Here is a 12,392-nt window from a genome sequence, read left to right as displayed (position 1 = left end):
CCGTTTTCTAGCGTCGGATTCTTCTTTTGCGACAACAAAAGATATTACGGAGTTGTAAGTTGTTTCATTATGGCATAGTAGATACTTATAATACGTAGCTATTTGTGAATATTTAAAGATTTGTATTTACAAAAAAGTGTAATTGATTGTTTTTGCCATTTATATGTAATGTCAGCAGCTTGTATTCAGAAACAGAATAGAAGATACACTGTTCCTTTACTGGCGCCTTTGAGCTCATATAGTGTGATTTTCTATATTATAATAGTGACACTATACTTGACCACAGACGTGTTGGTGACCAGTGGGCGCCAAAACTCAAGATTTATATGCAACGTCAGCAGCTTCTCGTTCTAACTTTGTTTCCCCCCCCGTGATAATGTAGTGCGAGTATGTATATTCCAATATTCACAGTCATTTTGATCTCGGAAGACGTCATGACCAGTCGGCGCGAGGACGAAAGATTTCGAAGTCCCGGAGAAAAGAAGCTTTGAACATATTCACAGCTGGAAAATATTTTGTTATTCTCCTTCTCCTTATAGAATATATTGGAATAGTAGTGTATATTATACTATATTCCTATATATTCTTAAAGGAGTACCTGATCGATCAGCGGAGCAGTCAGCGACCTCTAGGCATTACGACAAAACTTTCCCGCGTTCTACAGAATACAAATTGTAGAAATTTAGTATTTTTTGTAGGGACCCTTATTCTTCTTCGCCTATGGAATACTATAAACTCACCCTGTATATTCATATACTGTGTGTTTATAGTACTTCAAAGGGTTTAGACATCTATCTGTGCGACAAATTTACAATACATACTATAGTTATTTCCACAGATAACTTAGTACCTCACAGTTTGTTACACGGATAATGTTCATTAAAAAGTAGTTGCAAAAAAAAAAAATAATAATTGTATACATAGTGCTTCATGTAATGTTTTGATGAAGCGTACATATGTAATGTCACGTCACAGTTTTTTACTGGTGATTGTTGTTGTGACCTCAGATGATGAAGTGCGGGAGTGTTTCTTGTAGCACTTCTTTTCTACTTTATCTAAAAGTAACTGATGCCCATATATATTAACAAGAATATGGGGCAACACTTTTACAAGCTATGGCCGACAAAAAAAGGGAGGATGTGGCCACGCTTAAGGGATATTTTATGAATTGCGTTTATTTGTCACCCCTCTGATATATACAGCTTCACTTTCCTAAGAAAGTATATTAGTGATTGCTTAATAAAAACTGTTTCAAACCTAGACTGAAATTTTTGCAGCGCAACCACACCTCCCCGTCAGAAAAGTAAACACCACATTCGAAGTAAATAGTGCTTCTGGGAAGTATCCTACCCGAAGACTTAATAAAGAGAAGTCCGCAGCACAATCTGTTATTTTCCCGCCTTGATTTGTAAGGCCCACGCAAATTATATAAATGGCCCTTAAAATATATAAAAAGCAATTTTTCCCTTTACAGTTCCTATAAACCACCTTGCGAGCACTGTACAGAGTTAATAGTTTCCCTCCCCTACTTTTTTTTTCCCGTACTCCTTTGAACTGCATCACAAAATGGCTGACAACAGTGAACCGTTCCCAGCCAATAAGGAGCAACACTTTAGCCAATAAAATGTCCATGGTGTTCCGCAGAGTAGGGAATGGCTGCCAACACTTAGAACACGGCACCCAATCAGATGTCCCTGATGCTCCGCGAGGGGGAGGAAATGACAGCCAACACTTCTACTTTCAATGATTCGCAGCCAATGAACATAAGCTTGGGAAGCTCCTGCTTGGAACACGTCTGCCAATCAGATGTCCCTGCTACTCTGCGGAAGGGGAGGAAATGGCGGACAACACTTCTACTTTCAATGGTCCCACATAATATTAAATTTAGTCGAAGAAAGTGACACTGTCCGTGATAAAAAGTGTACACCGCCTTATAAGTAAACATTACTGCGCATTATATTCACCGTAAAGACTGCTTAAAACAAGACCACACTGTTCCTACTATACCCTATTACACAATTATTCTCTTTTTTTCCGCACCGCACATTCACACTACCGGTGTGTGCACCCTACACACTGCTGTCCGCAATACGGCGCATTGTTTTCCCGGTGGGGATTCCAGAGCCTACGCAACCTTGCCGCAACACCGCGCGCACCATTCTGCGGACGTAATTTCCACGGCCTACGCAACATTCAAACTCCCTGCCTCTGCACTGTATAGAAAGTTTAAACTAAGACCACAGTGTTCCTACTATACCCTCTTATACAATTTCTCTTTTTTTCCGCCCTACGCCTTTCAACCTAGTCACAAAATGGCTGCCAACACTTCCTAGATTCAATAGTTCGCAGCCTAACAGCCGCACGCTCGTAACGCCTCAGCCAATCAGATGATTCTCAAATATCGATATCTGTAAATTTTGATATTTCTCTAAAACTACTGAACGGATTTACCCCATTTCAACTAAAGCGTGCTTTCTGGACCAAGACCTTTCTCCCTGCCAAATTTGGCGTGAATCCGTTCAGCAGTTTGATCTGTAGCCTTGTCTAAAGTTTCCGATGGAAATTGCATTGAGAAAACACGTTTTGGGACCCCCGTTGACGAATCACCCCCAAACTTTTAAGATAGGAGCTGATCAAAAAAGAGAAACTTTCGCAAAGATTCATCAAACGAGACGCCAAAGTTATTAGCAAATCAAAAAATGTTTTTACCTATGGAAACATGGTTATAGGAAGGAAGGAAGGAAGGAAGGAAGGAAGGAAGGAAGGAAAGAAAAAAAGAAAGAAAAAAAGAAAGAAAAAAAGAAAGAAAAAGAAAAAGAAAAAGAAAAAGAAAAAGAAAATTCAAGACAGGCGATTTTTTGAAAAGCATTTATGATGTACCATGGGAAGATGACATGTTGTTAATGACTATTGATGTCACCACACTCTATACGAGTATAAAACATCAAGATGGCCTCAATGCCATAAAACATTATTTAGGAACAAGACCTATTTCCCTTTGGGCTCATAGTCAAATGTTATGCTCCATGGTGGAATATTGCCTGAAGAATAATTTCTTTCTCTTCAATGGGGAATTGTTCCACCAACTCTGTGGCACTGCGATGGGCACCTGCTTCGCCCCCAGCTATGCCAATCTACACATGGGCTGGTGGGAGGAGCAGGTGGTCCGTCAGCAGTGCCAGGAGGAATGGGACAATAACATCCTCCATTGGAGTCGTTTTATTGATGATTTGTTTATCATTTGGAGGGGAACAGAAACATCAGCCAATAATTTTGTCAAAAAACTTCAGATCAACAATCTCAATCTAAAGTTTACTAGCACTATAAGTAAGAATGAAGTGAATTTTTTAGACCTCACGGTCTATGTGAAGAATGGTCATTTACAGACACAGATATTTCGAAAACCAACAGCAGGAAACACGCTGCTACATGCAACAAGTTTCCATCCCAGTAATCTTATCAAGAGCATCCCCTATGGGGAATGTCGAAGAACAGTCCGTAACTGTAGTGAAACTGACACTATGGAAATAGAACTTCAGACCTTACGTTCCCGTTTTAAATCTAGAGGGTATGGCGCTGAGTGCATTCAGAGTGCAATTCATAAGGTCAAGCTCAAAACAAGAGAAGAAATTCTATTTCAGCCATCAGAAACAAACAAACGCAAACAGAAACAACTACAAGACTCAATGAGTGTAGATTGGTGACTTCATTCAACAAACAACATGGGCAAGTACGTAGTATCTTGTCGAAACATTGGCATTCGATACGCCAAATTGTATCAAATAAACCCTTAATAACGTTTAGAAGAGCCAAATCATTCAAACAAATTCTAGTGAGTAACATGGCACCGAAATCTTGCAAACAACCCCCTAAAACATCATGGTTGAAACGCCAAGATGGATTCATTAGATGTGTGAAGTGCAAGGCATGTCAGCATGGTATTAATACCAAGAAGTTCACAACAGGCTGCTCAAGAATTGAGAAAAACAGAGGGCAGTTTGATTGCAAAACGGATTTTGCCGTCTACATGCTGAGCTGCTCATGCAATCTTCGGTACGTGGGCAGTACAATCCTCCCTGTTCATAAAAGAATACTTCAGCATCTAAGGGCCATCAAAAACGTGGATAAAACACACCTGGTGGCACGCCACTTCGCAGTTTGCCATGAAAGTAATGTGACAGGCTTATCGTACTTTGTCATTGATGCGATTCCACCCAATGTGAGAGGTGGTGATAGACAGAAAGATTTAAGAAAACTAGAATCATGTTACATTGTGGAATTAAACAGTAAAGCACCAATGGGCCTTAATATCGAAGAAGATCTGTATACACACTTATAGGGCCTTCACAGAGCTTTAAATACCCTTCCTGGAATTTCCGTTTTTAACAAATTTTGAACATTATAGTGTATTAATTATAAATGTATGGATTATTAGTTTTGTCAAGAAGGAATTAATCAGCTGATTTATATCACTTTAGTTTTTATTCATGTGAGGCATTTAGTTATCAGATGAGCCAGATACAAGCAGGTTTGCCCACTGGGGCTGAATTAGAGGAAATGGTTAAAACAATATGTCAAACCCACATGCGTGTATTGGCTTTTGCAATTGCCACTGGATGTATGGCGCTTTTTAGAAAATAGACCGTGTTTTACAAAAATTATGCCATAATACAATTGAATGTACTATACTTTACTTAAAGTTGTATTTATCCTGTTTTCGATTTCGATTTATTGATCGCAACGGGTAAAAACTACGAGTCTTTTTTCTTGTACATTTATCTTGTAGTCCTCACATGATCGTATCACGTGCACAGCATAAATGGTGGAATTGTTTGGCAAAACTTTGTTGGTGAACAAGCCTGCTGGTCCAGGCGAAACGCGTCCGACAGCCACTGAATAAACCCTGGCTGGATTTGTCAAAGAAACAGCGAGGAGATGCCCACCGCTGCTGCTGCGGGTCAGCTGCGGCACCTTGTTGGTACTGCAGCGTTATTGAACGAATAAGAACCGTCACCCTTGCAGGGGGGTTGCCGGTTTGAGAGCTCGGTGTTGCAGCCGCAAAGCGGGGCAGGTTCCATCTTGGACATTTGCATTTCAATTATAGCCATTTTACAGACTGTTAGCTACGCAACCACTGAGTTTGAAGGGGTGCACTACATCACCCAGGAGACCACGAAGATGGCCACGCCCACCAGGGCAGGTGTTGGAACTTAAATTGTGCACTTCGAGCAGCGCTTCCAGTCTTTATGCTCAAACGCCACTGAAGAAAGGTTATTCCTGAAACGCGTCTGGCGTGCATTGTTTTCATGCTTCTCCGAGATGTTCTCCTGCTGGCAGGCTGTCCACGAATAAACAAGAGCTGATACTTACCTTCGTGTGGAGTCTCTTCAAATGGGGTTTCCTGTATGTTTGGATTTATTTACGGCCCTGACCCGGTCGCGAGGAGATGCCCACCGCTGCTGCTGCGGGTCAGCTGCGGCCCCTTGTTGGTGCTGCAGCGTTATTGAACGAAGAAGAACCGTCACCCTTGCAGGGGGGTTGCCGGTTTGAGAGCTCGGTGTGGCAGCCGCAAAGCGGGGCAGGTTCCATCTTGGACATTTGCATTTCAATTTAAGCCATTTTACAGACTGTTAGCTACGCAACCACTGAGTTTGAAAGGAGTGCACTACATCACCCAGGAGACCACGAAGATGGCCACGCCCACCAGGGCAGGTGTTGGAACTTAAATTGTGCACTTCGAGCAGCGCTTCCAGTCTTTATGCTCAAACGCCACTGAAGAATGGTTATTCCTGAAACGCGTCTGGCGTGCATTGTTTTCATGCTTTTTTTCGGAGATGTTCTCCTGCTGGCAGGCTGTCCACGAATAAACAAGAGCTGATACTTACCTTCGTGTGGAGTCTCTTCAAAGGGGGTTTCCTGTATGTTTGGATATATATATATATATATATATATATATACATACATACACATTCTGCTCCAAAGGTTGTCCACCAGGTGAGTAGCACTCGATCAGCAGCTTTGTTTATGATAGGGAGGGACGACGATCCACTTGTAGAAGCCACTCCGTAATGGAATTGCCGGACGCGTTTCGAAGCTCCTTATGCTTCTCTTCACAGGCTTTAACGGAGACTGTGTGTGCAAACACTGAACCCACTTCGCCATTTTCATACTGCACACCCACCAATGGGAAGCTCGAATGAGACTGCATTGTGGGAAATATGGTCCGGATAGCACACAAATCTTGTCCTGTATGGACCCTGCAAGTTGACTCGTCCTCATTCCTGTTTGCCGCTGCTGGCCCACATTGCCGAAATGATAGTTACCAAGTCGGGTGGCCCCTTTTACGGAGCAGCTAGTAGTTTGGGATACAGTCTATAATGTACATCTGAGTTAGAGTTAGGTACTGTGCTATTTCTACTCCATCTAGCAGAAGAGATGTGTAGCACAAATTTACAAAACAGTACATAAGAACAATACTGCAGGTGGATAGTAACATTAAGAGTTCATGACAGTTTATGACAGAATAATCTGAGCCTAATGGGCCATCCATGCATACAATACACACACATGCACTAATAACCAGTTTACAGGCACGTACATATTAACAGTGTGGTAACAGTTGAGAAGCATCAAATATAGTCAAGCAAGGAAGCTCATAAGCAAAGTGGTGTTGAGCACTAGACAAAAAATAAATAAGTGTAAACAGTTTGGAAAGAAACAGTTTGGCAATAGCCTTTCATTGCATGAAGAAGGTACTTTTGATCTCTGGATGAAAGGTGGTAGTTTTGAAATTGAGGAGCAGACAACTGAAATAATAAGAACCTTCAAAAGGACACAATTGCTTGGGTTTTGTTACACGATGGGAGTCATGTAAACATATGGTGAGCAAAAGAGCAAAAAGATGTGGCTTGTGAGGGAGATACCAAGTACAGGAACTGTTTTTCAAGTCATAATGAGAAGTTTGCCTTCTGCTCTGTGTTTGGTAGATAGTATGACTGCCTTGTGACAGTGGAGAGGTTTGTTTAACCAGCCGGGTAGGTCGGGTAGTGTCTATGTAGCAAAAACGATTTTGCCAAGAGGAGAAAATGCACATTGTGGGAACTTACAAATGTAAGCAGTTACAACAGTAGAGCTACTGAATCAAGTGATTAGTGACTTGGGTGTCTGGATGGAAAGGCACCGGTAGACATTTCTCATCTTAAGTAGCTGGTGTATAATCTAAGAGGAGGTAGAGAGACAGATTAGGTCTCTAATGTGATACTGAGTTTAAACAAAACTCCTAGGTTCCCTACTGAAGAGGAAGGTAACAAGTTACATAAGGGCAAGGTGACAGCCGCAGGGTCAGGAAGTACATCATTTCTATTTCAGTTACGTATTTGAGACAGGGGAGCCCACCCAGTATCAAACAGCAGTGAGGGAGTCGGAGATTTTAGTTTAGAGCAAGGAACAAAGAAGGTGCTTAAACTAAGAGAAGAACCAGAAGTCTAAATTCAAGTACCAGTAATGTCTTGCCCACTATACCTCAAGTGGAACAGGTATGGTTGGGAGGTCAGAGGACAGGATGAGGAATGGTGGTAAATGAGCTGAAATGAGGTGTGTGCAAGGGCGGTTTCTGTAGAAAGAAGCTGAAGAAAGACAAAATGCAGCAGCTCGAGGAGACTGAAAGAGGGTGAGTAATATGCGACTCCGCTGAAATATATCTGCATTAAGCAGGGGGATGAGAGGTCCACAGTTGGCTTCTTAGCAGTGGAAGAACATTCCTCACCTTGAAAGCACTTCGGGGTAGATGGCAGAATGGAGGAAGTGGTTTAGTAGGAAGGAAAAGAACGGGTGTGCTACAGGCTTTTGGCTTGAGAGGTGAAGGTTTGAATGTGGGACGTGATGGGTTTCAACTGAAATTAGAAGCAGGGTTCAATGTCTGAAGTAGTCAAGTTGGTAAGAGGAGCGGGAAGCATAGAAAAAGGTGTCAAGTCTGTTTCCCACAGTAAAGATTTTATAGAAAAAAGGTGGCAAAGTTACTGGTCAGGAGGCTTCATAGTGTTGCTGTGGGTATTGTTGTACTAAAATACATCTTAAAAAAACTTCAGAATGTCTCAAATGGCCGAATTCAGAGCATAACAGGAAGCTGTATGGTTTCTAACAATTCAACAGTCATTTACTGAAATGTCAGGCTTACGGACAGCCCATGTATGCTTCATTAGCATGTCCTACCTCTCGAACAATGAAATTAGGCAGCAGGAAATGTCATGGTGAGGCTCCAACTACTAAAATATTATATAAGGTTTTAGGGAAATGCATGTTCCCAGAATGTGTTAAGGGAACACTGAAAAAAGTACCTCAAAAGCAGGCCTCTCTCGGATGCGTTCCCAACGTGGTTTCGTGGGCAGGGTTCGAACAAAAGGGACCATGCCTTGAGCGTAAAGCTTGCTTTGCTTATTCATGTTCATGATGTGGATCTTGATCACCTTTCCTGGAGCGCCTCCTCGTACACTGAAATAAAACCAGGACCTACAAATGGAAACATGAAATCACATAAGAATTATTTCTGCCCTGATCTCATGTTATGGATAAGAACCTTTTACATTCTTATTCAGGTTACTTAAGTGGAGCTACATAAAGAGCGACTTCGCCAGTAGGGCTATTTAGATGTCTCAAGAGGTATGAAACAGGTGGGGCATAGACCGGAGTGATCTCAATGTGTCTCAGGCACACTCTTGCTGGGGATGCTAAAAGGAACAATTACAATTGCAAAGTTAATGTTTGTCAAATAGCTGGTTTGGTTTCAGAGCAGTTCTGAGATATTTATATTGCTGTACTGAATGGTTTATTCCAGCTCATGCTTCCACCAGTTGCTCTCCCCCTGCCCCCAAAGAAATACTCTAGATTTAGTGCATGACACTCTGCAGCAGGTACATTTCGTTATATGTCAGAATCACAGCACCTCACAAGAGGGCACCTGCTTTACAAACAGAAAAGTGGATTTAATTATCCAGCTGAAATAAAGTATAATTTTAGTTTGAGCCTTTTAATTGAAATGTAAAGATGAAAAAAAAAAACTAACTTTAATGAGGTGGTCACAGTACATTACCTATATAGTTTCATGGACTACATTAAACGTACTCTATCCCTAGTGATACTGATCAGTTACTTTTCTTAAATATTGTGCTGTTTACACGTTTAGGGTTTTTAAATCTGCAAAGAGTGCAAAATCAAGATTCCTAGCTAATATTCCTTCATGCTACAGCCCCTGACAATAAAACATTGCATTCAGCACTACGTTTAAAGCTCTCACTAAAGGAAAGCTGGACAGCCTATCATGTGCAGTAACCACTTGCAGTAGTAACAAATCATTTGCAGACTGGATAGGGCAGTCCAGACCTCGTAAAACACGCATAACTCAAGAACAAAAGAATATAACAATGCTACAAGGCCCATGGTTAATGACCCGGGGGAGAGAATGGAAAAGGAAAAAACAAAATGCACAAGTGGCATGAAAAAAGTTGTCAAAAGGGGGAGGGACAGTAATCTCACTCAATCAAGTAATAACTAATCACTTGAAGATCATTACAATTCCACTCAAACACACTTCGCAATCTACCAAAGTTACCATTAACATCCACTCATGATTTTTCACCTTTTGGATGTAGGCATCCAACCAGTATGCTGTCACTGCTTGATATTTTTTTTCTGTGACATTATAATTGACACAAGACTGGTGTTACACTAGCAGATGTGACCAATCCATGCCCACCATGAATGAACTGAAGGTTTGTCAGGTTTGTTTAAACACATCACTGATCTTAAGGCAACAGTTAAGAGCACCTTTATCCGTGGGAGGTCTTCTTTCAGACTGTACATCAGGACTATTAGCAAACATTCCCAAGCAAGCCCATATAGGATTGAAACCTTTGCTGGTTTAAAAAATCTGGTTCTTCTCAGACACCACAGCAAATCTAAGTGCAGTTGGCCATCATATGTAACAGTCATTTCCTTCACTGTGCCAACTATTGTTTGACTCTATTAAACCTGGTTTGAAAATGTGTCTGGTGCCCAAGGGTAGTTGTGAAATATAAGTACCAACATGGAAAAGACCGATTTTAAAAAATGCAGCCCGGTATTCGTTTTAGTTTTTTTTTTTTATCACAGTGGGATCCAACAAAGACATTAATTTATAGGCATATTAAGTTTTAGACTAGGGACTACTCCACAGTCTTTAAAGACTTGATGTCCATAGGCATGTAACGGGGGGTGGGGGGGTGTTTGTGAAGTAAGATGTTTGCTGGATTAGACATAACGTTGCTACAGCACTTTTGAGTTTACAAAATGCTTAGATGTCCAGGTAACTCTTCTTTATTTTATTGCTATTTGCAGATTGCGCAACACGTATTCCACTTAAGTGATAGAATATATATATATCTCGCTTGACAAATGTGATAGTTTATCAAATTCAATCTCTCAACTGGTAAAGTGCATACCGACCTAGAGAATAAGGATTTTAGAAGAAAGCAGGTAAAATCACGGATTGGTTTAAATAGAATTCAAAGGGGCTTTGGAAATGAACTCCAAGTTAGCATGCAACACTGCTGTGAAACGCGTGGCTACAATGAATCTATTTGCTACAAGTTATTTTTCCTCACTCACAGTATCATGGCAAACTCTTCCTTAAATCGATATGAAAAGGCGAACAAGACCCATTAACAACCAGTCATTTATAGCCATCATTTCTTCACTAGGGAGCCTGCTATAAGAAAGCAGAACAATGCCTTTGTTGTACAGTGGTTGGCAAACTTAGCAGTGATATTTTTTAAAGGAATGTTTCCTAAACATACAACCCTGAAAAGGAAAGAAAACCTCAAGACCAAAGCTGTATAGCATCGGGAAAAGAGGGTTAAAATCTCAAGCTATCATATTGATGCACTCAATAAGTATACACAGAGTGATTAATGCATCAGTCACTCACAGCAGCCACGGAGAAGGAATACAGGATCTCAAGTATAATACAATGTAAAGAGAACAGAAAAACATATGGATAAAAGCAAAGCATGTGTAAGGGTTGGATTTTTGAATTGACTGGTAGAATTTTACCGGTTTCCATTTTCATACTCTGTATCGGCACAGTCTGGTTTGGTCCACACACTGAACTCATAATCAGCAGGCGGCAGAGAGCTCCCAAAGGCAGCAGACCCACTGCTGCCACTTCCAGTCGCGTCCCCATCGCCTTCTTGGTGTTCTACCTTCTCAACACGGGCAAGGTTCCCAGAGTCAAACTTGGAGCTGAACAAGAAGTTGCCGCAACGGATCTCCATGTTCAGTCACGCACAGTGAGGGGTTTCATTCCCGTACCGGCAGCAATGCTGCTAGAAGTTCCCAAGGACCTGTGGAGGGAAAAAACAAAGAATACAACTCAAACATAGATTTCTTAAACACAACCCCGTCCGGCATACAATTACAACCAAGAAAAACACCACAATCAAGAGTACACGTGATGGAGACACAAGAGATCCAACACTGACTCCAATCCCAATTTCCACATTGTCGCTAGTGTCCTAGCAAAAGCAATCCATGACATTCGGCCGGATCTCATGACTGAGTCATGACATTAACCAAGCTGTCAATGGATAATTTACATAATCCACGATAAGGGAATAATATAGGTGACCACCAGCTGTGCATGAGCACTTACATGCACGGTTTGTCCATCGCAGAAGAGGATTTTTATCCTTTCATAGTATTGCTGCCTCATTGTGTGCAGTAAATATACATAACCCTCTCACGTTCTCATGCTGTAATGCAAGGCGGACTTGCTACATCTACCTTAGTGCTAGGGTGTACCTTGAAGCATCTACTGTTAGGGTTATATTGCTGACATTTTCCATGGGCATTTTGTTTGTGCAGTAGAAATTCAACATTTAAGCATTATTATAAACTGTAATTCGGCCAAAGTTAAGCATAAACACTTCATGGCATATTGTTATTTTTACTTCTACTCTTGGTGTTACCTCCACTTTTGATTGCAGTTTCACATTACTTCATATTCACAGTCTTTTACCTCACATTACAGCATTTAAACACTGCATCTTTTTGTCATCGCCAATTAGTTTTGGTATTATGAAGGATCAGGCACAACCTTTCCTTCTCAATACATTTACCAGTTGATGTTAGCCATTTACATCTTGTGACCTATTTTCTACTCTAAGGCCCACTAAGATAAAACTAAACTAAAAATAATTCCCGACTTCCTACATTCCTGTAAAGGTGCCAAAAAAAACGGTTCACTGTAGGGGAGTGGTACCATACCAAAGGTACAGAATATGGACTGGTGTAAGCAGGTGGAGAAAACTCTACCAGCCATGAGGATGCCAAAAGAAGTTTGAAAAAATCTGGGGTCAAAG

General features: G+C 41.2%; 1 protein-coding gene across 11 annotated transcripts in view; it reads right to left on the bottom strand.

The window, feature by feature from the left end:
• Window positions 1–12,392, bottom strand: part of AGBL5 (AGBL carboxypeptidase 5) — a 468,371-nt gene that overhangs the window by 365,984 nt on the left and 89,995 nt on the right. For all 11 annotated transcript variants that reach the window (XM_085613234.1, XM_085613239.1, XM_085613240.1 and 8 more), the window contains 2 exons: window positions 11,086–11,375; window positions 8,337–8,508 (listed from right to left, as the gene is read on the bottom strand). In XM_085613234.1, coding sequence (XP_085469360.1) covers window positions 8,337–8,508; window positions 11,086–11,306 — 393 coding nt within the window. In that variant the 5' untranslated portion in view covers window positions 11,307–11,375. The remainder of the gene's footprint in view (window positions 1–8,336; window positions 8,509–11,085; window positions 11,376–12,392) is intronic.

The sequence above is a fragment of the Triturus cristatus genome, chromosome 6 (genome assembly GCF_964204655.1).
Source record: "Triturus cristatus chromosome 6, aTriCri1.1, whole genome shotgun sequence".
NCBI lineage: Eukaryota > Metazoa > Chordata > Amphibia > Caudata > Salamandridae > Triturus > Triturus cristatus.
The sequence above is the reverse complement of the archived record's forward strand: the minus strand, read 5'-3'. Positions and strand labels throughout refer to the sequence as shown.